General features: G+C 39.8%; 1 protein-coding gene across 1 annotated transcript in view; it reads left to right on the top strand.

The window, feature by feature from the left end:
* Positions 1-1188: 1188 nt before the first annotated feature.
* Positions 1189-22570, top strand: part of SYCP2L (synaptonemal complex protein 2 like) — a 48275-nt gene continuing 26893 nt past the window's right edge. The window contains exons 1-13 of the mRNA XM_087703588.1: positions 1189-1293; positions 2458-2482; positions 3360-3445; positions 4613-4701; positions 5269-5303; positions 6220-6362; positions 7172-7224; positions 9743-9788; positions 11299-11391; positions 11482-11542; positions 13939-14084; positions 15624-15672; positions 16841-16883. Of these exons, the coding sequence (XP_087559714.1) occupies positions 1189-1293; positions 2458-2482; positions 3360-3445; positions 4613-4701; positions 5269-5303; positions 6220-6362; positions 7172-7224; positions 9743-9788; positions 11299-11391; positions 11482-11542; positions 13939-14084; positions 15624-15672; positions 16841-16883 (974 nt within the window). The remainder of the gene's footprint in view (positions 1294-2457; positions 2483-3359; positions 3446-4612; positions 4702-5268; positions 5304-6219; positions 6363-7171; positions 7225-9742; positions 9789-11298; positions 11392-11481; positions 11543-13938; positions 14085-15623; positions 15673-16840; positions 16884-22570) is intronic.

Raw genomic sequence — 22570 nt, 5'->3', positions numbered from 1 at the left:
GAGTCTTCACATTATTCTTTCAGGTATAGTAGGAAAATTAAAAGCAAATTTTCGATAGATACATAGCAATATAGCAATAGCAGTAGACTTATATACCGCTTCATAGGCCTTTCAGGCCTCTCTAAGCGGTTTACAGAGAGTCAGCATATTGCCCCCAACAATCTGGGTCCCCATTTTACCCACCTTGGAAGGATAGAAGGCTGAGTCAACCCTGAGCCGGTGAGATTTGAACCGCTGAACTGCTGATCTAGCAGTCAGCCTGCGGTGCTGCATTTAACCACTGCGCCACCTTGGCTAGATACATATCCTAGAGCAAAGATTATCAGTCAATAATTAAAGGCCCATATTGAAGTTTTGCTTTTGTCTGTTTTTTTCTAGCTAGAATCATTGTTAAGAGGTGCCTTCAAAGGGAAAGGATTTCAGAAAATAAATTTAATGATACAAGAAAAAGACAAACATGTCCCTCAGAAGTGTAAGAAACAATTGTTAAATCAACTTGACAAAGCTCTAAAAAAGGTGTGTAAGAAATTCTTAATTGCTGAACGTTAAATCTATTCAACTGTTTAGGTAATCACTCATGTGAAATTATCTGCTTTAGGAATTGGACAAAAATGAATTTTCCAATGTTTCCCTACTGTTGAAATGCATTCAGTTGTACTGTAGAAGTGATTCTCCGGAAAGTATAAATCTGCTTCTTCAGCAAGGATTGATACCAAAGATAAGTAATCTAATACATTAATATCTTCGTTACTAATCAGTAATATTATTATATTCTAAAGCATACTTGCCTATCTGAAAGGTAAACGTATTTTTCAATATTTCTTGTTGCAGCTAAAACATTATTCTCAATTACTTTTTTATTGTTCTAAGAGTCCAGCTCTTGTTCAGTGCGAAAATCCAAATTAAGTACAAATCCAATTTGTCCTTGAAGGCATTGAGCAAAAGGGGGAGACTTTCCTTTCTTATATAATTTCCTTCCTCCTAGTATGCACTTCAACAGAGAACTCCAACAGTACCAATATACGTTCTGCTAGAGAACATTGTCATTTCACTATTGTTGAGCAAGCACACAGTAATGTTCACTGGTTCCAGTAAATATAATTCCTGTATACTTGTATATTAAAATTTGATGTGAACTTGGCTTTAGATGCTCATTTGATTTTTGCTTGTCTGTCTCTCCCTTTTTACATGGTTACTTGGTTTGAAAGGACAAGAGAATTTCTGAGCCTGATAGAACCCAAAGACAAAAAAGATTTGGTAAATCTGGTTGAGGACTTCTTTAATACAACCTTGGTAAGCACATAGAAAGAACAACAAAGCGATTATCTGGTGGTCTTTCCCTAATAATACTTATCATTATGAAGTGACTTGATTTAGAGATCTCTTTTTTTCTGACAGCCAATAAGTGGGGTTGAAAAGACTTTTGGGGTCTTTTGATTTCTTATGTGGTTAATTTAGGGAATTTGGCACAAATTCATCTTCCAGTATTATCAGACCTAGCATGCGCTGCATTCATTACCTGCTATATATTGGGGTTTAGGTTTATTGGATTTATATGCTGCCCTTCTCCCAAGGACTCAGGGCGGCATACAACATAAAAGAAAACACATATTACAAAAATTAAAAGGGACATTAAATAAAGTATCCAAAAAAACCCAATTGATATTTACAATTAAAAATTAAAAATTAAAATTAACAACCAAATTATATATATAATATATATCCCATCTTTCTATTATGGCAAGTACTCTGGGAGTACTCACTAGAACAGGGGTGTCAAACTCAAAGCCCGGGGACCAGATCCGGCCCGTGGGGTGCTTAGATCTTGCTTGTGGGGCTGCCCTGGAAAGAGTGAAGGATCGGCCCATGTTGCCTCTGCAAGAGAAAACGGGCTCCCAATCTCTGTTATCGAGTGAGATGGCTTCTTGCAATCCTAACCCAGCCGAAAATGAAGCTCGGGAGCCCGTTTTCGCTAACAGAGCACTTGGGCCACCACAGGCGTCCCTGACGCGAGTGACGTCAAACTGGCCATCCTCACCCTGGCCACACCCACCCCAGCCCCCCCAAATCAAACACAAACCCTGATGCGGCCCTAATGAAATCATGTTTGACGCCCCTGCACTAGAACATTGGGAGCAGTTGTCAAGGATAAATATATTGTTGTAATGATGTAGGAACTGACTCTTGAGTTCTGCAATGAAGCCACATTTTCACAGACTAATGAGAGAAAGGAGTATCAGTTGTTGCCCCAAACTATTGTATTGAAGAGTTCATTATTGTAGCAACACAAATTGAATTATTTACGTGATTATATACTGATAATATTAGTCTATAGATTGCATAAAGTAACACAAGTGTTTGAAACTTCTGTATTCTTGCTAAATACCATATACTGACTTTTAATATCTCCATTCTATTTCCTGTTTCTTCCTTCCTTCCTCAACATCTTGCTTTTAGATTATTAGCAAAAGCAGCACTGAAGGTCAGTTACTAAATAGTGTTATAGTCAAAATGACAGTCTATGTGTAGTCTATGCATATTGCGTTAAGTAGAATCTACATTTGAGTAAACGGATGAGTTTTTGTTGATTTGATTTGATTTTGATTTATTAGACATTTATAGGCCGCCCTTTTCCCTGAGGGGACTCAGGGCGGCTTACAATCAAAAAGGAAAGGGAGTGTAGGACAATACAAAAAGAAATGTGCATAAAAGTAAATTAAACAGTAAAACTCAACATTCACTCAGCATTCGGGAGGGGCAAAAATAAACTTATCCCCAGGCCTGACGGGCTAGCCAGTTCTTGAGGGCTGTGCGGAAGGCCTGGATGGTGGTGAGGGTACGAATCTCCACGGGGTTTTATTTTATGATTTTATTGCTGGGTCTGCGTAAAAAGGTATTACGAGTCATTTTGAGGGGCGGGAAACCATAAATAAGGCTGCAAACTTTATTTAGCTTAATCGTTAAAATGCTGATGCTAATTGATTCCAGTGGCACTCCTCCAGCCAATTAGTTTCTAAGGAGTTATGGGGGCAATTTGTTGTTCCATATTATATTATATTAGACAAAAAAGTATCTTCAAAAATTCAACCATAGATTTTTATTCTTATAGCTTGACTTGTTTCAATATCTCAAAAGCTAGACTTTTGAATTAAACAGCGATACGCAGTTATGAGTTAAAAGGAGACAATTGGCTCGAATTGGACATTTCATCATAGCTTATGATGGAAATGCTATTGAAAATAAGGGACTAAAAAGTAAACTTCATCAAACTGTTAGAAATATTAAAAATCAATTAGAGAGATGGTGGGTGATTATTAATACTGTCAATCCTGTCGCCTTTTCTTCCTCAACCTGTATAGGAAGAAAGCAGTTGCTTGACTCATTCATACAACACCTGGGACATTTAGCCATGGAATCTAATGTGGAATGTGCCCTTCGACAGGAGGTTCGTTTAAAATCCATGTAGCAAACTTCAAGGCATGAAATCATTATCAATTTTTATCAGCTTGCAAACTTCTACCGTGTTTCCATGAAAATAAGACCGGGTCTTATATTATTTTTTGCTCCAAAAGATGCATTGGGGTTTATTTTCTGGTTAGGCCTTATTTTGGGGGAAATACAGTACTAATTGCATCCATCTGGCTGACAATCTAAACTCAGGCTTATTTTTGGGGTAGGCCTTATATTGTCGGCTAGCGACCCCCAGGGGGAGAGCCTTCTCTATGGGAGGGCCTTCCTTCTGGAATGAGCTGCCCCCGGAGCTTCGTATAATCCCCGACCTCCGGTCCTTCTGACGCGCCCTAAAAAGTTGGCTTTTCCAGCAAGCCAGCCTGGCCTGAACAAAATAAAATAAATGATGGATTATTGTTAATTTTAATCGAATTTTAAATGTTGTTGTTAATCTTAATTGGGTTTGTTTTTTGGATACTCTATTTAATTTTTTAAAAACTTTTATAATATGTGTTTTTTTTAATGTTTGTTTATTGTTTGTTTGTTTGTTTGTTTATTATATTTATATGCCGCCCTTTTCCCCCTGAAGGGGACTCAGGGTGGCTCACAACTCAAACCAGGGAAGGGGGATACAGACAAAAAATTAAAAAAACGACACATAACAATGCATAATTTGAAACACACAACAGTCATACCATTCGAGACGGGGGCAACAGCTCTTTAGCCCCAGGCCTGTCGGAACAGCCAGGTTTTAAGGGCTTTGCGGAAGGCCTGGAGGGTGGTGAGGGTTCGAATCTCCATGGGGAGTTCGTTCCAGAGGGTCAGAGCAGCCACAGAGAAGGCTCTCCTCCGGGTAGTCGCCAGTCGACACTGGCCAGCGGATGGAATTCGGAGGAGGCCTAATCTGTGGGATCTAATCGGTCTAGTGGAGGTAATTGGCAATTGTTGTACGCCACCCTGAGTCCTTGGGAGAAGGGCGGCATATAAATTCAATAAACAAACAAACAAACATACATAAACAAACAAGCATCCTGAAAAATCATACTAGGGTTTATTTTTCCAGTTGGGTCTTATTTTTGGGGAGACAGTATTACGTAGGAGAGCACTTTTGATCAGATTGGGATAGCTGAGCTTTATTTCCTGTCTTTTTTCTTTAACCAAGGCTCTGAGAACGTTAAATACACTTTTGGCTAATATCACCCGTGAGGAGAAGAAGGTCTTTGCTGACTCTGAAGAGATGTGCTTGCTTATGTAAGTCAACTTTCATGTCAGGATTATATGTTTTATTTATTTTTCACATTCCTTTAGCGCCTATCTCCCTCAAAGATATTTGAAGGATATCCCTTTTATCTTTGACTTCCTTTCCTGCAATAGTGTTCAAGAGACAGTATTTCTTAACCACTGCTATGAGTTATTTGTAAAATTAATAACAACAGGGTATACAAATAAAAATCTTATTTTCTGTCTTGGTTGTATTTACCAGTTTATCGGGGTTTTTTTCTGAACTGAAAAGGAAGGATGCAAATCAGGGTCTTTAATTATGATTAAGTTTGGAACTGGCTAATTTGTCTTGCTTTTCTGCTTATATTATTAGATAAAGCAGTTGAATATTTAATATAGACTCAATTGATCTTGGGGTTCCTCCCCCCCGCCCCCAATATGAGCAATTTAGCAATAGATCCTTTGCAGTCCATTTGGTTACATTAGTTTGTCTTAAATTTTGACAGGTTTGCATTTTACTTCTAATTTTTTTTTATCTCAAATTACTGCTTTACTCTTCCAAGACATCAATGTTACTAATGGGCTATGTTGTTTCAGGAAGGAATTTGTGAAAACTATTCAGGATGTTGGTGGTAAGAAATGTTTGATATCTTGATCAGAGCTGGGGAAATTCTGAATTGAAAAGAAAGAGCTGGAATTTAAGTTTGTGAACAGAAAAGGAGAGAATTGCATGAGAGTCCTTCACCATGCCTTGCCTAAGAATTGGAAATTAAATTTTTTATCTTTAATTTTAACTTTATTCTCCTTGGTGCACTGGCTTAGTACATTTAGTAGATTGACATTGGCCCAAAAGATAATAAAGACAGCAATGGGAGTTGGTATTGAGCAATGGTGAAGATGCTAGGCTAGAAACCCAAGAGGCTAAATATTATATTCCTTGAGCTGGGCTGAGAAAGCACCAGGATAAAAAAACTGGGAGATTGTGAGTTCTAGTTCCATCTTGGACACAAAACCAGATATGTGATCTTGGGCCAATCATTTTCTCTCAGTCCTAGGAAGGAGCCGAGGTGGCGCAGTGGTTAGGGTGCAGTACTGCAGGCCACTTCAGCTGACTGTTATCTGCAGTTCAGCGGTTCTAATCTCACCGGCTCAAGGTTGACTCAGCCTTCCATCCTTCCGAGGTGGGTGAAATGAGGACCCAGACTGTGGGGGGCGATATGCTGACTCTGTAAACCGCTTAGAGAGGGCTGAAAGCCCTATGAAGCGGTATATAAGTCTTAACTGCTATTGCTAAGGAGACAAATCCTAGAAAAAACTGGCCAAAAAAACGGCAGGGACTTGTCCAGGCAATTTCTGAGAAGTGGATTTGACTGGATGGAATAAAAAAAAGTAATGTAGGCAAAAAAGTTTTCAGTTCAAACTTCTGATGCTATGAATAGAACTGAGTTTCTTCCTGCTTTGAAAAGATGATTTGCGGGCTGGGGTGGAGGGGTAGCAGCTAAGCTTGCTATTTTGGGAAAAAAAATCTTCCTATTTTTTTCCCTGCAGATTATGATATCCAGGTTGCTTTTGTTGAAGCCCTGTTTAGGATGATGTTGAAAAAGTGCCGAGATGAAATGGTGCACAGTTGGTTTGAAGATCAATATATCAGTAAGATTTTTAGAGAAATCAAGGATGAAGACTTTGAGACAGTAAGGTTTTTTGTTATTCGTATCAGAAACATGGGGAAGGGAGAAAGAAAAGAAAATAATGAGGAAGGGGAGAAAGGAATCAGACAGCAGTGGTGGTTTTTAATGGTACATCGCTATTGATCGTTAATTGGTTTCCAGGAGACACAATGAGTACTAAAAACAATGAATTCCAAAGATTTTTTCCCCATAAGAAATAATGTAGTGAATTACAAGGTAGCCAACAATGACAACTATTAGCCTGTGTGTTGAGTACCAAAACAAACACTGAGTACCGGGACAAACGTTTCATGGCAACATGTGTTCAGTACCAAATTTGATGCGTTTCAAAGCCGTTGAGTACCAAAGGAGCTCTGTATAACAATCCAGATTTGAATTTCAGCTTTGGGTATTCCTGACTTTTAAACTGGGTTTATAATGGTTCAGCAGAGTTTCACATCCCTGCAAAAGGCTATTTCATAATTCACTTTTGGGATAATTTGTGCTAGTGAGCCTAAACCAACTAATAGTCCATTATAATTATGACACAAATATTTTGCACGTTGTGTTGAATACCACTGGAAAAAAACATGTACTTTTCTGTACAAGGTTGACTCAGTCTTCCATCTTTCCAAGGTGGGTAAAAATGAGGACCGAAATTGTGGGGGGCATTAGGCTGATGCTGTAAACCACTTAGAGAGGGCTGTAAAGCACTTTAAAGCAGTATATAAGTCTAAGTGCTATTGCTATGGTATTCCCTCTTCCTCAACTTAGCAGGAGAGCACTTTAAAAAAAAACAAATGTAATATTCTGTTTTCTGTCTTCACTTCAAGGATAGCAGAAAGTTTCTTAACAACCTAAATGAAAGACTTGGTGATAAAAGAAAGTAAGTGTTTGCTATGAACCTTCTCCAAATGGGTACAATGGTACACAGCTTAGTCTGCCAATAGGAATGTATTAAAGACAGAGGCATGCTAGCTAACAATTTGGTATTAACTATTATTTCAAACTAATTGATAACCCGGTGTTGCCCAGGTATTTATTTATAGGGGGAAAATGTCTGGACCAAACATAACTTCTAATGTTGGATTTTCCCCCTTACCAGAAAGAGCCTCCTTGCGGAGTATTGTGAAGCCATTACCATGGCAACTCCACTGTGCTGTAGAGTAGAAGCCATATTACGGAAGTACAGTAGAAGTCATTTTAAGGCACAACAGGCTGTAGCTTAACAGAACATGCACCCTGAGGGGTTTGGGGGGGTGTTTCACCCCCGTAGTATTTGTTTCCATAAAGTAAGTCATTTGTGTACCAAGTTTGGTTGAAATTGCTCAAGGCGTTCCAGAGTTATGCTGGAACATACATACACACAGCCATTTTTATATAGATGATGTTGATGATGATGATGATGATTATTATTGGAAATAATTTTAGCATTGACTATTTGAGATAGTAAGGTTAAGTAATGCAAGATGTTAAATACAGCCTGTATTTCTATACAGAATAGTGTCATTGATGTTCTTGAAACAAACGATTTCTGTAGTTCTATAATATTTAAGGCCGTAGATACAATACGAATTATGCTTTAATGCCATTAATATCCTCTTGAACTTTTTAAAAAAAAATCTTGAAAACACAAAATTTTTAAAAGGTGAGGGCTGGCTTATTTATGCAGGATCCGGATACATGTTCCTTTTAAAAAAATGTGTGGATATCGAATTTTGATATATTCATATCTATGCTGATGTTATCAGGTGGTATGAGATGCAGTAATGTCAGAAGTTGATTGTCAGGTAGATTTGTCCATTTTCCATGCCAGTTTCATTGCCCCCCTGCCATACCAGTGCAGAAAACAACCCTATTTGGCAAGCTATCTTACTTAATTTGGAGCTCTGATATTACCTTAAGCAGTGCGGAAAGGGAAGTACCTGTCTTAATGAAGTGTGAATTGCTGATGAAGCATGGAATTAGATGTGGGCTTGCTTTATTTTCCACGATATGTTGACATAAGATAATGCTGACCTTCCCTAAAAAATCTCCAAACAGGTTTGCTAGCCCAGGATGAATCACTCTTTCTCGTGTTGTATCTTGCTAAGTTAAATATTTTGCTAAGCAACACTTCACATAGATTTGCTTCTTGGGCCATGAGAAAACTTCATGGATAATACGGTGTTTTGTTTGTTAGTAATGCCTTTCTTCATTTGTATGCTTGAATCATACCTGCCAGCACTGTTCCTATGAGTTGTTTAGGAATTTTTTGATGTATTTAGGCCATATTCAGTGCAATAGGGCAAAAGATAAATGTTCTCAACTTCACTTGTAAAACCACCTAGTTGCAGGCTGCTTTGAAGCACCTTATTGTCCTAGTAAATACTGTGATTAATATAATTTCAAAAACTCCACATCCAGTGTTACTTTGTGATGAGTATAGATTTGTTGCATTTTTGAAGATTAAAGATGAAGTAGGCCTTAACGGTTCACCGACAAAAGGGCGAATGACAAAACCGCGCCCGACTAAACCGCGTTGACAAAACCGCGTGTTCTAAAGCGCTCCGACGAATGAACGCTGAATCGCGCCGACAACAGCGCGGTGACAGAAGGCTGTAAAACTAAACCTAACCCTAAACCTAACCCTAAACGTAACGCTAACGCTAACCCTAAACCTAACCCTAAACGTAACGCTAAACCTAACCCTAAACCTAACCCTAAATGTAACGGTAAACCTAACCCTAACCCTAAATCTAACTCTAAACCTAACCCTAAACGTAACGCTAAACCTAACCCTAAACCTAACCCTAAACGTAACCCTAAACCTAACCCTAAACCTAACCGTAAACCTAACCCTAAACCTAACACTTACCTTAACTTAAATCGCCCTTCTGTCTCCGCGCTGTTGTCGCCGCGTTGTCGCCGAGTTGATGACGTAGCGGTTTTAGCGACGCGGTTTAGTCGGCACGGTTTTGTCGTTCGCCCTTTTGTCGGGTCACGTGTCTTAACTGGGGGGCAGAAGTTGTATTCAGCCAGTTCTCTCTGGTTCGGGCAAATCAGTAGCGGCCGCTGCATGAGGCTCTGCCCACCCACCCCGATGTAATGCGTGAGCACTGTGCATGCGCACTGTGCACGAGTAAAACGCGCACATTCCCATTTGCGAACTGGTAGGGAAGGTAAGTGAATCCCATCGGTGGACAGTACATTGCTGTATAGATCCAGATTGACTTCAATTGGTAGTTGAAATAAGCTTGATCTTCTCTGGTTTAATCTTTGCTTATCATTCCGGCTTTTACAACTAGAAAACCTCTAGATGAATTCAGCCTGAGTTCCAAGCCATGCCTGCTATATCTATTCTAGAACCAGATTGAAATAGAAATTGTCTTTCGGGATCAATGAACATTTGTCTTATTTTTCAGGATCTATTCAATTCCATGTAAAGCTGCTTATGCTGAACTAACTGAGGTAATTAAGCTAGCAATTACATTGTGATGAAATATTGGAAGTATAGAGATTTTAATAGGGTTACAGTGTTTATAATAAGCTATTCTTTCTAGTTTAATAATGGGATAGCAAAAATGTTACTTGGGGGGAAATTATTTCTGTTACTACAGAAGAGAGCTGATGAAGGTCAAACGATGTGAAAATATTTTTATGTAACTTTGTGAAATAAACATTCTTCTATTCCCATCCCATAATTGTGATTTTTTTTGTTGCTGTTCTTGGTTTCTTGAGTGTACGACCTATTCAGCTGTCAAATAAAAGTGCTGAAATCAGGAACACTTGATGTATATAATTTCACCCATTCTTGAATACTAGCAAAATAAAACTTGCAAATAACATAAAATTGGTATTTTGCAATTTCTTATTTATTTATTTATTTATTAGACACATTTATATGCCGCCCAATCCTGAAGGACTCCGGGCGGCTTACAAAAATAAAGAGAAAAAAACACATAACGAAACACATAACAAAAGAAACAGTTTAAAAACAACAACACCTCATACATTCATTCTAATCGGGGCTGGACCTCAACAGTGAGGTCAACAGCCCCAGGCCTGCCGGAACAGCCAAGTTTTTACAGCTTTCCTGAAGGCCATGAGAGTGGGTATGGTCCGGATCTCCGGGGGTAGCTGATTCCAGAGAGTCGGAGCAGCCACAGAGAAGGCTCTCCTCCGAGGGCCCGCCAGCCGACACTGTCTGGCTGACGGCATCTGAAGGAGGCCCAATCTGTGGGATCTTACTGGCCGCTGGGAGGTATGTGGCAGCAGGCGGTCTCAAAGGTACTCTGGCCCTAAGTCATGTAGGGCTTTAAAGGTGATAACCAACATCTTGAATTGTGTCCGGAGACCAATTGGTAGCCAGTGCAGCTCGCGGAGGAAAGGTGTAACGTGGGTGTACCTCGGTGCACCCAATATAGCTCGCGCGGCCGTGATATTCTATAGATACTGAAGAAAAAATACTTGGGATTTTGTGGGACATGTCATTCTTTCTAAGACGTTGTTTTATAATACTTTTTAGAATTATGTTTTATTCAGGTCTGAAGTGCCACAGCTTCAGAAATTGTAAATTAACAATGTCAACAGCCTATAAGGAAAACCTATACAAAATGTTTTATAGATAGCATTTACCACCAGCGAGGTTAGTAAAGATGTTTGAAAACTTATCAGGTAAATGTTGGAAGTTTAATCAGATACCAGGTTCATATTATAATATGTGATGGACATGCCCAAAAGCAAAAAAAATACTTGGTTAGAAAAAAATGATAAAACAACACATAGATTTGAAACCAGAAATATATCTGCTGGGGATACTACCAGAACAGTATAATAAAGGGAATACATATTTAATTTTGCATGTAGTAACGGTAACAGGAGTAGTGTTTGCACAACAACAGAAAAATGATAAGGTCCCGAAAGTGTAATTTTTACAAAAAATCAAATCAAATTGAGACTGTTTCCTTTTATATCCAAGCTAAAGAAACCTCCTGAGGACAAACTCGAAGAGTTTTGGATTGACTTCAATTATGGAAGTGAGAGCATTACATTCTATTCACACTGCCTAGAGGTAAAATTGTAGTATTTTTAAAAATGGGCCTTTATTTACTTACTTACTTAGCTGCCATTAACATGACTTTTACCTCATATTGTCTTTAAGGACATACTTTGGGAGTCAGTAAGATTGCCAAAGGAAGACATCAACAATTATTACTTACGGGGTAAGTCCATGAGAGATTACTCTCAGTAGAAATATTAAGTCGAGTTTTTTTTAATGTCTGTCATTTTTGGTTGCATTTATTAAATATAATGAAAACTCCAGAACTACATATCTCTACTGCTTCTCTGCTGTGGTGCCGAGGCTTTGAGCAGGAGATTATTTCCACTCTTCTCCAGGTTATCTGGAACACTGTTGAATGTGTGTATAACTTCCCCCACCTCTATGTTAAGGAGCTGTGAAGATGCCGTATGCAGTCACCTGGGAATAAAGCTGCACATTGGCTAAAAAACCTGTTTCCATTCTCCCAGAATCAAGAAAATTTAATTTCTCTCACAGTTGAAATAGAAATGACCATAAAAATAAAGGGCAGAGCACAGCGATTGGAGAAGTAGTCAACCAGAAGATTGTTGATCTCTGAAGCCGCCTCCATATGCCTTAGAACAGTGATGGCAAACCTTTTTGTAAAGGTGTTCCAAAATTGTGTGCGTGCGTGTACCCGCAACCACAATTCAATGTGCCCCATCCACCTGCGCATGCAATCCCGCACATGCACGCATGGCCTCCACCCCCTTGGGGGGGGGAGTTTTCGCCCTCCCCAGGTTCCAGAGGCTTTCCTGGAGCCTGGGAAGGGTGAAAACAGCCTTCCCTGGCCTTCCGGAAGGCTGAAAATCTGGCCGACATGCGCACTGGAGCTGATGGCACACATGCAAATATGGCTCCGGTGCCATGCATGCTCTAGGTTTGCCATCACGGCCTTAGAAGATTTATATTGCAGTAAGAGGATAGAGTAGAACCTCTGGTCACGGCCATAATTCGTTCCATAACTTTGGTCCCAAACTGATTGGTCATGAACCAAACCTAATTTTGAAAATTTGGCGCTTAACAAAAAATATGGTGCAGAAGTGGAAATTGGCCTTGGGGATGGGGGGGGGGGTTGTGAATTTTTTGGTTGGAACCTGATTTGGTTGTGGTCAGAAGTGTTCGTGACCAGAGGTTCTACTATACTTGTATGCCAGAACACCTAAAGTCAACCTGGGGTGTCTTTAAGAGTGGCTCCATCATGGGGGATATGTTCTCAGCAAATCACTAGTAGGGCATCTTCCTGAATGGCGCAAGTACTGTCCCATTTCAATACATCTGGAGCTAGACTTGTATAGGCTGCAAACTAACAGAGACAAGAAAAGCCACCTTGATTCTCCATGTGTGGATAGGTAGCAATATAAATTTTCTAATATAAAAAATAAATAAAGCCAGATAAGTTCCTTGCTCCTTTCATCTTTTTAAACAAATCACATGCAAGGCAGTGGTGGGTTTCAAAAATTGTTTGAACCTACTCTGTGGGTGTGGCCTCCTTTGTGGGAGTGGCTTGCCGCCCATGTGACCGGATGGGAGTGGCTTGCCACCCATGTGACCGGATATGAAGATGCCGACGACGCTTGTCAGAACCACCTTAAATTACCTCACACACAGCACTGGCATGCATAAGAATAGGATGTAAACTTGTTTTTTAAAAGGCATCTTTGGTTTGCGTTAAAACAACTTCAACACACGCAATGTTCTGATTGCACCACAAACGCAGCAGTCATCCTTACCTTTCACAGAGGCACTGAGTTTTATAAATAGGAGCATGATAGTGTAGAATAATCATATCCAAGGACCAGTGGTGGGTTTCAAAAATTTTTGAAACCTCTTCTGTAGGTGTGGCCTGCTTTCCGGGTCCACTGGTGGAACCTCTTCTAACCGGTTCGATAGATTTGACAAACCGGTTCTACCACCGGTTCTACCGAATAGGTGCGAACTGGTAGGAACCCACCTCTGATTGATTGGTTGGTTCTAAAGTGTGACAGAATTCTTTGAGTTAATTGACAGAAGAATATCTGAGAGATGGAAGAATATTTTGATTTCTGAGAAAGTTTCTTGATCTATGACAGCTCATTTTGGCATGAATTGAAGATGGACTCTATTTGATGGCATAATGAACGATATTGCATCACGCTCCAAGTTGTGTCTATCCCCAAGGTCAAATATAATACAATAGTATTATACTCTGAATGAAAGATGATGCTTGCTTAGTAGACTGGCTTAATTGTTAGACAGTGAAGTGTCTAAAAAAGAGATTTTCTTCTTCCTTGTTGTGGTTGTTGGTTGATGGTGGTGGTGATTTTATTTCAAAGGACAGATGTGGATTTTCATGCCAAAATAATTGGAGCTGCTGCTTTGGATATTCCGTGGTGTGGAGATCATTATTTCGTCTTTTTGTTTCAAACAGCAGAATATGTCACACTAATCCTAGTGCCTAATACGTAGTATAGGATGCTTCATTAAAACTATTTCGAGAAAATTGCTGATTGTGGGAATGACTAGCAAATGCACCTGTTCTTTTTCTTTTGCATAAAGAGCAAGAAGGAGAAAAGATTCTTATAATCACCATGAGAAGGTCTGTTGTGATCAACAAAGCAGAAATCACCAAGATCAGAATTCACTTCGATAGCAAGTTTGCTGTTTTAGCACCACTCCTTAAAGCTATTGGAAAAGATAAAATGGTAAGGGGTTCGTGGTGTGTGTGTGTGTGTGTGTGTGTGTGTGAGAGAGAGAGAGAGAGAGAGAGACAGAGACAGAGACAGAGACAGAGAGAGAGACAGAGAGTGAACTGCCCATCAACTTTTTGTCTAGTAAAAACTCCGTAGGTTTTTACAATTTTGTATCAAACTAAGCTGTTATTTTTGGTTTGAATATTGATAGAAATTTCTCTCAAAGTATTCATGCGAATTTTTTAAAATGGTAGTTGATTGTAATGTTATAAATAATCTTCACAAGTTTTTTTTAAAGTTACAGTCAGTATTTACATTGTTTTTTAATTGTAATCTTCTCTAATGCTGACTTTAGAGAGCAAGACATGCTTGATCTGAAGGGATATATAGACTTTTTTTTTAAAGTGGTGCATATATAAAGTTGTTCATGTATATACATATATACATTTTGTGTTACATTTTTGCTTATAAAGAAATGAAGGGAGACTAGTATAGATCTATTTCAAGCTAATTAGCTCTCATCAGCTAGCCATACCCTTGCTGGGATTCAAACTTGGGCTGCTTACATATTAGGCAGTTGTATTAACCTCTAAGCCACAAGTTCTCCTCCATTTAGCAGCTGAGCCAAGGGAGAGATTAAATGTTTTTTTTTCTTCTGTCAAAGCACCTGGTTACACAAATATGGGAGGGAGCATACTGCTTCCCTTCTCCCCCCTACACACACACACACACACACACAGACACACACACACAGACACACACACACCTTACTTTAAAAAAAATTATTCGTCCATCTACAAACAGAGTCCATGAATGGCAAAAGGGTCTATCTCTGAGAATGCGTCCAAAAATTGATCTAAGCTGATCAAAACCCTAATTTTGAGACAGGATTTAGAAACAGTAAGTATTATAGAAATATATTTCCACTAGCCATATAACCCTGGTAGTTTTGCTTAGCTGAGAAATGTCTTAAAAATCCTTAAATGGATGACACCTCTGTAGATGGAAGGCAACACAACCTCTACGTCTGGGCACATATGAGATAGACAAGGCTGAAATCTTCTCTTCCGATGAAGAATAGGTCCATGTGGAAGCCTGATGAAGCTTCTTTTTACTGATGGAGTTGGCCAACCAAAACTTTTGAGAAGGAACAGCACCAAAGTTTTCCAAATCTTTGGTTGAGTTCTTAGGTTGCTTATCAAATCTGCTGCATTCTAGTACTAGGAAGTAGTATAAAATTCCGCTAGGTTGTCATCTAATGAATCAGTTGCCCTCTGGATTGAACCAGGAGAAATTATGCCTACTTATTTGGAAAAAAATATTTTTGTTTTAGGGACCCTAATTTGACAACCAGGTTCAGTAAAAAAAATGCTTACTAGACAATCAGCTAATGGATGTTCCTCTTTAAATTAAAATTTAGAAAGCATTCACTAAAACTCAAGAATATGATTACTATAGACTTTTATAGCATTGGTTGCATCTGGATTTTTTTTCTGAGAGATTTCTTTCTCTGGATTAAACTGTTTTCCCCCCAATAACTTAATTGGACAGATAATATTGGATGAAGAGGAGAATGCCAACCAAAGACAAACTGCAACAGGTGAGTGGGAATTAATGCCAATAAAATCCTCTTTCAGGTTTTCTTCTTGCCTGATCATAAGCCAAAAGAGGTGAAGTGTGAGCATTTTTGACAGTGGTACCTTGCAGGGATTTTCCTGGGCAGAAATACCTGTTACTTTTGATGGTTCCATATGGATGGAGATAGGTAGGTAGGTAGGTAGGTGTTCTGACCCCTCTCGTCCCACACCAACACACACTCCGAGCCAAAGATAAGTTACGGCATTTAATTAACAGACAGACAGGTCCTTGGCAGCAAACCGGCACAGACAAGCTTGGGCAGCAATCCAGCACAGGTAAGGCTTGGCAGCAATCCAGCCTGCCAAGCTCACAATAATGTTCTCCAACATTAGTTCCTGCGTTGACTTCTGCAAGAGGGGCGTGTGCACAAGCAGTCTTTTTATAGTCTGGAGAGGAGCCTAATGACCACCAGCTGAGTGCAATTACCTCCTGTAACTGCGCAACTGTTCCTGACGCCTATTAGCTCTTCGGTGCCGGGCATCCAGGAACAACTCACTGCTGACCTCAGGCTCACACTCCCTTGTCTCCTCCCCACTGGTCCAAGGCTCAGGTGCCTCCTGGTGGCCAACCAGCCTCTCTGCGCCCTGCTCGGAGTCGGAACCCTGTCCAGGGTTCTCCACATCCTCCAGAGACGACTCATAGGGCCCCTTGCTGTCGGAGTCTGGTGGCAACTCCAACGGCTCCTGCTGGGCCACAACAGGTAGGTAAGGCAGGCTGGCTGGCTGGCTGACGTTGGGTGGGTGGGTGGATGGAATCTCCTATGTTTTTCTAATTTTCTTGGATCTTGGTTGCTTAGAGAGAGAATGCATTTCTCAAATTTTCAATCTGAACCCTGAGTCTTAACATTATGTCACGCGCTTCCCCTACCTACTTCCAGGTTGCCCACAAAGGAGAAGTTTATATAACATAGTAAGGTTTTGAAAGAACTAAAAAGAGATTGAAAGATATGTAGATGTAGTAGTAGTAGTAGTGTACTAATAGTAGTAGCAGTAGTGGCATCAGGAGCAATGGTGATAGTGATGCTGATGTATTTTCCTAAAGTAAATGTATCTCTCATAAGATTGTTGGGGTTTTTTTTGGTGATAATACTTTTTGTGCTCTGAATGCTTTTTCACTCTTTTTATAAACAGCTGCCTCAACGAATTTCAGCTTGTCGAACACTCCGGGTAGGTGGTAAAGTTATTCTCAAATCAGGTAGCAGCCTCATGATCCATTTATCTTTATGGACAACACTACGGACATGATTTTCTACTGTCAAGTTGTGGAATATTTTTCTGACCTCCTTGCCTAGCCTACTGCCTTATTCTTTGTGGTTGCCCATCCAACTACTAAAAAGGCCTGATTTCCATGCCCAGAGAACATTCAGTCAGATGCTGTCATCGATAGAAAATATAAATTAGACAAACCTATTGAAAGCCATAAATTGATTTCAACAACCACTGTTGTCATCCTTCTGACATATCCTACTGACATTCCATATATTCCCATCAGTTCCAGTCAGACAGAGTGGGCCTATTTGATTTTAGTTTAGTTTAGTTTAGTTTTATTGATCTTGTATGCCGCCCACTCCCGAAGGACTCCGGGCGGCTTACAATAAACAAGGGAAGGGGATAAATAGACAAATAGACAAACAACAATTTAAAATACACAACATTCATAGCATTCACTTTGCAGTTATATTGAACTTCTTTCAACATCTAACTTTTTAGACATGAGGAGTTTCAAAGAGTAGAAGGCTCCACTTTTCAATCCTTACTTTCATAAGCAGTATTTACGAAAATCAGGGAAGGGACACAGTATAATAGTCACTTCTTATTCTGGTTAGAAATAGTTTGCATTCCTTTGCTTTCTTGCAACTCTGCCTTCATAGAAGGAATGAAAAGTTAAAATGAAATTCAGTGTTTGCGGCCATGCTTCGGTTCTCCTGAGATCCATCTCTCTTTCATATGTCTCGAGTCAGTAGCCTGTTCAAGGTGTTGGCTGCACTAATGTATTTGATGATAGAAATAACCTTGTTTGTGCTTAAAACCGGGATAATGTTAAAATAGCCAACAGCCCGTGCCCCACTGAATCAGTTTTCTCACTAGATGTGCAGCTTACAAGTGAAAATGTGTCATGGCAAAATGTTGTCAAAGGGGGTGAGGAGAGAGAAGGAGAGAGAGTGGAAAGAAATGCAAAGAGCCCTTGTTAGAAGATTACTCTTGAGCGTAATGCAAGACATAGGCAAACTTGAGGCCACAACTTCTACTGTTTGAAAAACTCTTGTCATTAGAAACTTAGTTCTGATGTTCAACTGAAAATATCCTCCTTGTGATTTTTATGTGCTGGTTCAATTCCTAGTGTTGGGCCAGCGAAGAACGATTCTGCTTGGTGTCTAATATGACAGATGTTTAGAAAGTCTCCATAAATAGAGGAGATACCTATCTGCAATACAATCTTGTGGAGGGTGATGAAAATGGTGAAGGGTATATCACTTCTCTGTATCTGCATCATTATGAAATATCTTATTAGTGGCCAGGCCTACCTTTTTGAGAAAATTGGGGAACCTCTGATAAATATCAAAGGATCCATTAGAAACTATAGGTAGTCCTCAATTTATGACCCGTGACCCGACAATTGTCCGCTAAACAAATGCGCGGCGACAAAACTGCGACGTCAAAAACGTGGTTAGGGTTATAACGTCCCACTATGTTGTTTGTTGAGGGCGCGCTTCTGTGGGCGCGATTTTGACGTCGCGGTTTTGTCGCCACCCATTTATCTAGCGCGCATTTGTCGGTGAACCCTTATGACCACAATCAAGCCCAACATTTATGTTGTTAAGTGAGAATTTGTTAGGTTTTTGTCCCATTTTACCACATTTCTTGCCCCAGTTGTTAAGTGAATTACTGCAGTTGATTAATTAGTTAACCTGGTTGTTACATAGCAATAGCAATAGCAGTAGACTTAAATACCGCTTCATAGGCCTTTCAGGCCTCTCTAAGCGGTTTACAGAGAGTCAGCATATTGCCCCCAACAATCTGGGTCCTCATTTTACCCACCTCGGAAGGATGGAAGGCTGAGTCAACCCTGAGCCGATGAGATTTGAACCGCTGACCTGCTGATCTAGCAGTAGCCTGCAGTGCTGCATTTAACCACTGCGCCACCTTGGCTCACATGAATCGGGCTTCCCCATTGACTTTGCTTGTCAGAAGGTCACAAAAGGGGATCGCATTACCCACAAAAGGGGATCTCATGGAACGCTGCAACCATCATAAATATGAACCAGTTACCAAGCATCTGAATTTTGATCACATCACAAAATAGAGCCGAGGTGGCGCAGTGGGTAGAGTGCAGTACTGCAGGCCACTTCAGCTGACTGTTATCTGCAGTTCAGCGGTTCAAATCTCACCGGCTCAGGGTTGACTCAGCCTTCCATCCTTCCGAGGTGGGTGAAATGAGGACCCAGACTGTGGGGGCGATATGCTGACTCTGTAAACTGCTTAGAGAGGGCTGAAAGCCCTATGAAGCAGTATATAAGTCTAACTGCTATTGCTATTGCTATTGAAGTCAGTGAGTTGCAGTTCCAAAAATCTAGACAGCAGCAGATTGGAGAAAGCTGGTCTATAGTAATTAATTTGGATAAGTTTTCCTGTTGACCATTTTACACTGTTTCTTGCCCTTGAATATTTTAATGATATGACAATAGTAAATAATATTGCTTTATCACAGTAAGCATTCGGCCGGAGAGGAAAGAAGATCATACAGAAATAGATTCCTTATCAGATATTCTGACATCAAGCCAAAGCAATAAATCGGTTACTCCTGTAATAATAGTAAGTATTATTTTAGGAATAGTATTGGGAAAACTTGGATGAATTGTGGTTGCCAAGGTCTGTCCTTTGCTTAGTTTGCAAATGATGAATGAAAAAAAGAAAAGCAGTTCTCCCAAATCTCCAGCCTCATCAGCCTGCTGAGAGCCGAGGTGGCGCAGTGGTTAAATGCAGCACTGCAGGCTACTTCAGTTGACTGCTAGATCAGCAGTTCAGCGGTTCAAATCTCACCGGCTCAGGGTTGACTCAGCCTTCCATCCTTCCGAGGTGGGTAAAATGAGGACCCGGATTGTTGTTGGGGGCGATATGCTGACTCTAAACTGCTTAGAGAGGGCTGAAAGCCCTATGAAGCGGTATATAAGTCTAACTGCTATTGCTATTGCTATTGCTATTGAGAGAAGAATAACCATCACTATAAGGCTGCTAAATTGGCAGTCAAGTTTAATGACTATCATCTTCATTTTAACGACCCCATAATCCCTTGCAGGGTGGAGTCTGGGCAACTGAATGGAACTAGCAGAGAGCTTTAATGGCCAGATGCCCTTCCTGTTGCTAATGCGGAGTTTTGTTCAGCAGATATATTCTCAGTGGGCCCAGAGAGAGAGAAATATCTGCCTCTAACTAGGATCGAACTCACAGCTTCCCGATTGTGAGGCAAGAACTCCACTTCTAGGCCACTGCTCCACTCCAGTCAAGTTTAATGATTTAGGAATAAAAGAAGAGGAAACAAGAAGAGCTGTAATAGAAATATTGCACAGCAATAGATATGGACGTAAATCTTTGAGGTCCTCTAATATTGATAATGCAGTCCAAAATTTCCCATTAAATCATACACCTAGGGACAGACTAACGAACATAAAATTTATCCAATCAGTTTCATTTGTCTTGGATGGATTTGTTCAAGAAATTCAGAATGAATATTAGCCCCACCATGTGTTTAGTGAACTTACAAATACCTTTCAGGGATGGCCCAAATGGAGGAAAAGACCAAGGTATATATAGCATTTGATGAGTTGCTTATTGGAAAATTATTTATTTCCCACCGATCAGGAAAGCAATGGGTTGGTTATTCTGTTATCTGCTGTAGAACTGGAAAAGAACACCTGCACTTTTGGTTTTTAAGAACTAAACCTTTTACAAGGTTTATAAAAAAAAAAAACCTCTGGGTTACTGGCATTAATAATATGAATGGTATTATCCCATTATATAGAAGAAAATAATTATTCCTGAAGAAACTGTGGTCAATGGAGAGAACGAGAGCCAACAGCTGGAAAACGAAGATGGATTTCAAGGTCAGAGCAACTTTCCTGTTCTTTGATGTGATTCTTATGTCACAAGACTTACATTCTTAATCACATTAAAACTAAAGAGATTTGTTTTAAAATAATGGCAGGAAGCCTGTTGAGTCATCTATCTATCTATCTATCTATCTATCTATCTATCTATCTATCTATCTATCTATCTATCTATCTATCATCTATATCTATCTATCTCTGTCTGTCTATCTATCTATCTATCTATCTATCCATCCATCCATCCATCCATCCATCCATCCATCCATCCATCCATCCATCTATCTATCTTACCTTACTTCTTCTTTCTATCTACCTAACTACTTACCTACCTATCTATTGGTAAAAACGGCTCTGTGTGTATATTCCAGCATAACTCTGGAACGCCTCGAGCAATTTCAACCAAACTTGGTATAAAGATGACTTACTCTCTGGAAATAAATAATGTGGGGGGTAAGACACCCCTAAAACCCCTTGGGGTGTGTGTTCTGTTAAGTTGCAGCCAGTTGTGCCTTAAAATGGCTTGTACTGTACTGCCGTAAAATGGCTTCTACTGTACAGCGCAGTGGAGTTGCCATGGTAACGGCTTCATAATACCCCACAAGGGGCCTCCCTCTGGTAAGGGAGAAAATCCAACATTAGAAATTACGTTTGGTCCGGACATTTCCCCCCTATAAATAAAATTTCCGGGCAACACCTGGTTATCGGCTAGTTGGACATAAAAACAAATGCTTGTAAAATCTCTGGTTATTTTTACCCGGAAAGATGCCGTTGTGTCTTTTTTTATTACTTAAAAGCCTCCAGTGGTAGGACTTTGGTTTCTCCATCATGTTCAGCAAATACATTGGCTGGTCCTCTGTCCGCAAAGAAGTTGAAACCTTTTCGGCTACAATCAAAGGCTGGGTAAGTGTTCTAGATTCACAAACTTCTCTGGAAAGAGAGTTTATGGAGAAATGTAACATTTGTAAATAACATAATTTTAGCATAACATTGTGTTTATTTGAGACCATCTCTCTTTTTGGAAGTTTTCCAAATTTAGTAGATGTCATTGCATCTTAAATTAAGACTGGGCAATTTGTGGGCTTAAGGGACTACATTTCCCATGCCTAACAATGATTAGGAAAGTTGTACTCCAGCATACTTAAGAGAGCCACATGTTAACTGCTTTACAGATTGATCTTTACACCTGAACACATTTCTCAATAGGTAGACACTGTGAACAGTGGAGGATATCCCTAAAGGTTTTCACTGCCCGTGACTGGAATGGTGCACTAAAGAAGAAATGCTTAGACATGTCCATTGTGTGTGCCCTGATATCCTTGAGTAGATTGTCCATTGACACAAAAGTGCTCCAGAAGTCTTTAGAGCAAGGAATCTTTTTTTCTACAATTTCCCTCCTTCCCTTTTATGATCATTTGTTAATGGAATTGCTGTAACAGTTATGCATATAGAAAAATGTTTTTGGACACACTTGAAATTATTACAGTTACCGTATTTTTCAGAGTATAAGACGCACCGGAGTATAAGATGCACCAAGGTTTTGAAGAGGCAAATTTTAAAAAAAGTAGGCAGGTAGATAGAGGGATGGAAAGAGAGAGAAATACAGTAGGTATGTAGGGGGGGGGGAGAGAGAGTAGTTAGGTAGGTAGAGGAATAGAGAGCAATAGAAAGAGAGAGAAATACAGTATATAGGTAGAGAGAGTAGGTAGGTAGGTAGAGGGATAGAGAGAAATAGAAATAGAGAGAGAAATACAGTAGA

This window comes from Thamnophis sirtalis, unplaced genomic scaffold (genome assembly GCF_051295495.1).
Source record: "Thamnophis sirtalis isolate CommonGarterSnake01/CBP01778 unplaced genomic scaffold, rThaSir2_p1.2 scaffold_2, whole genome shotgun sequence".
In the NCBI taxonomy this organism is placed as follows: Eukaryota; Metazoa; Chordata; class Lepidosauria; order Squamata; family Natricidae; genus Thamnophis; species Thamnophis sirtalis.
This window is presented reverse-complemented; position numbering and strand designations above follow the sequence as displayed.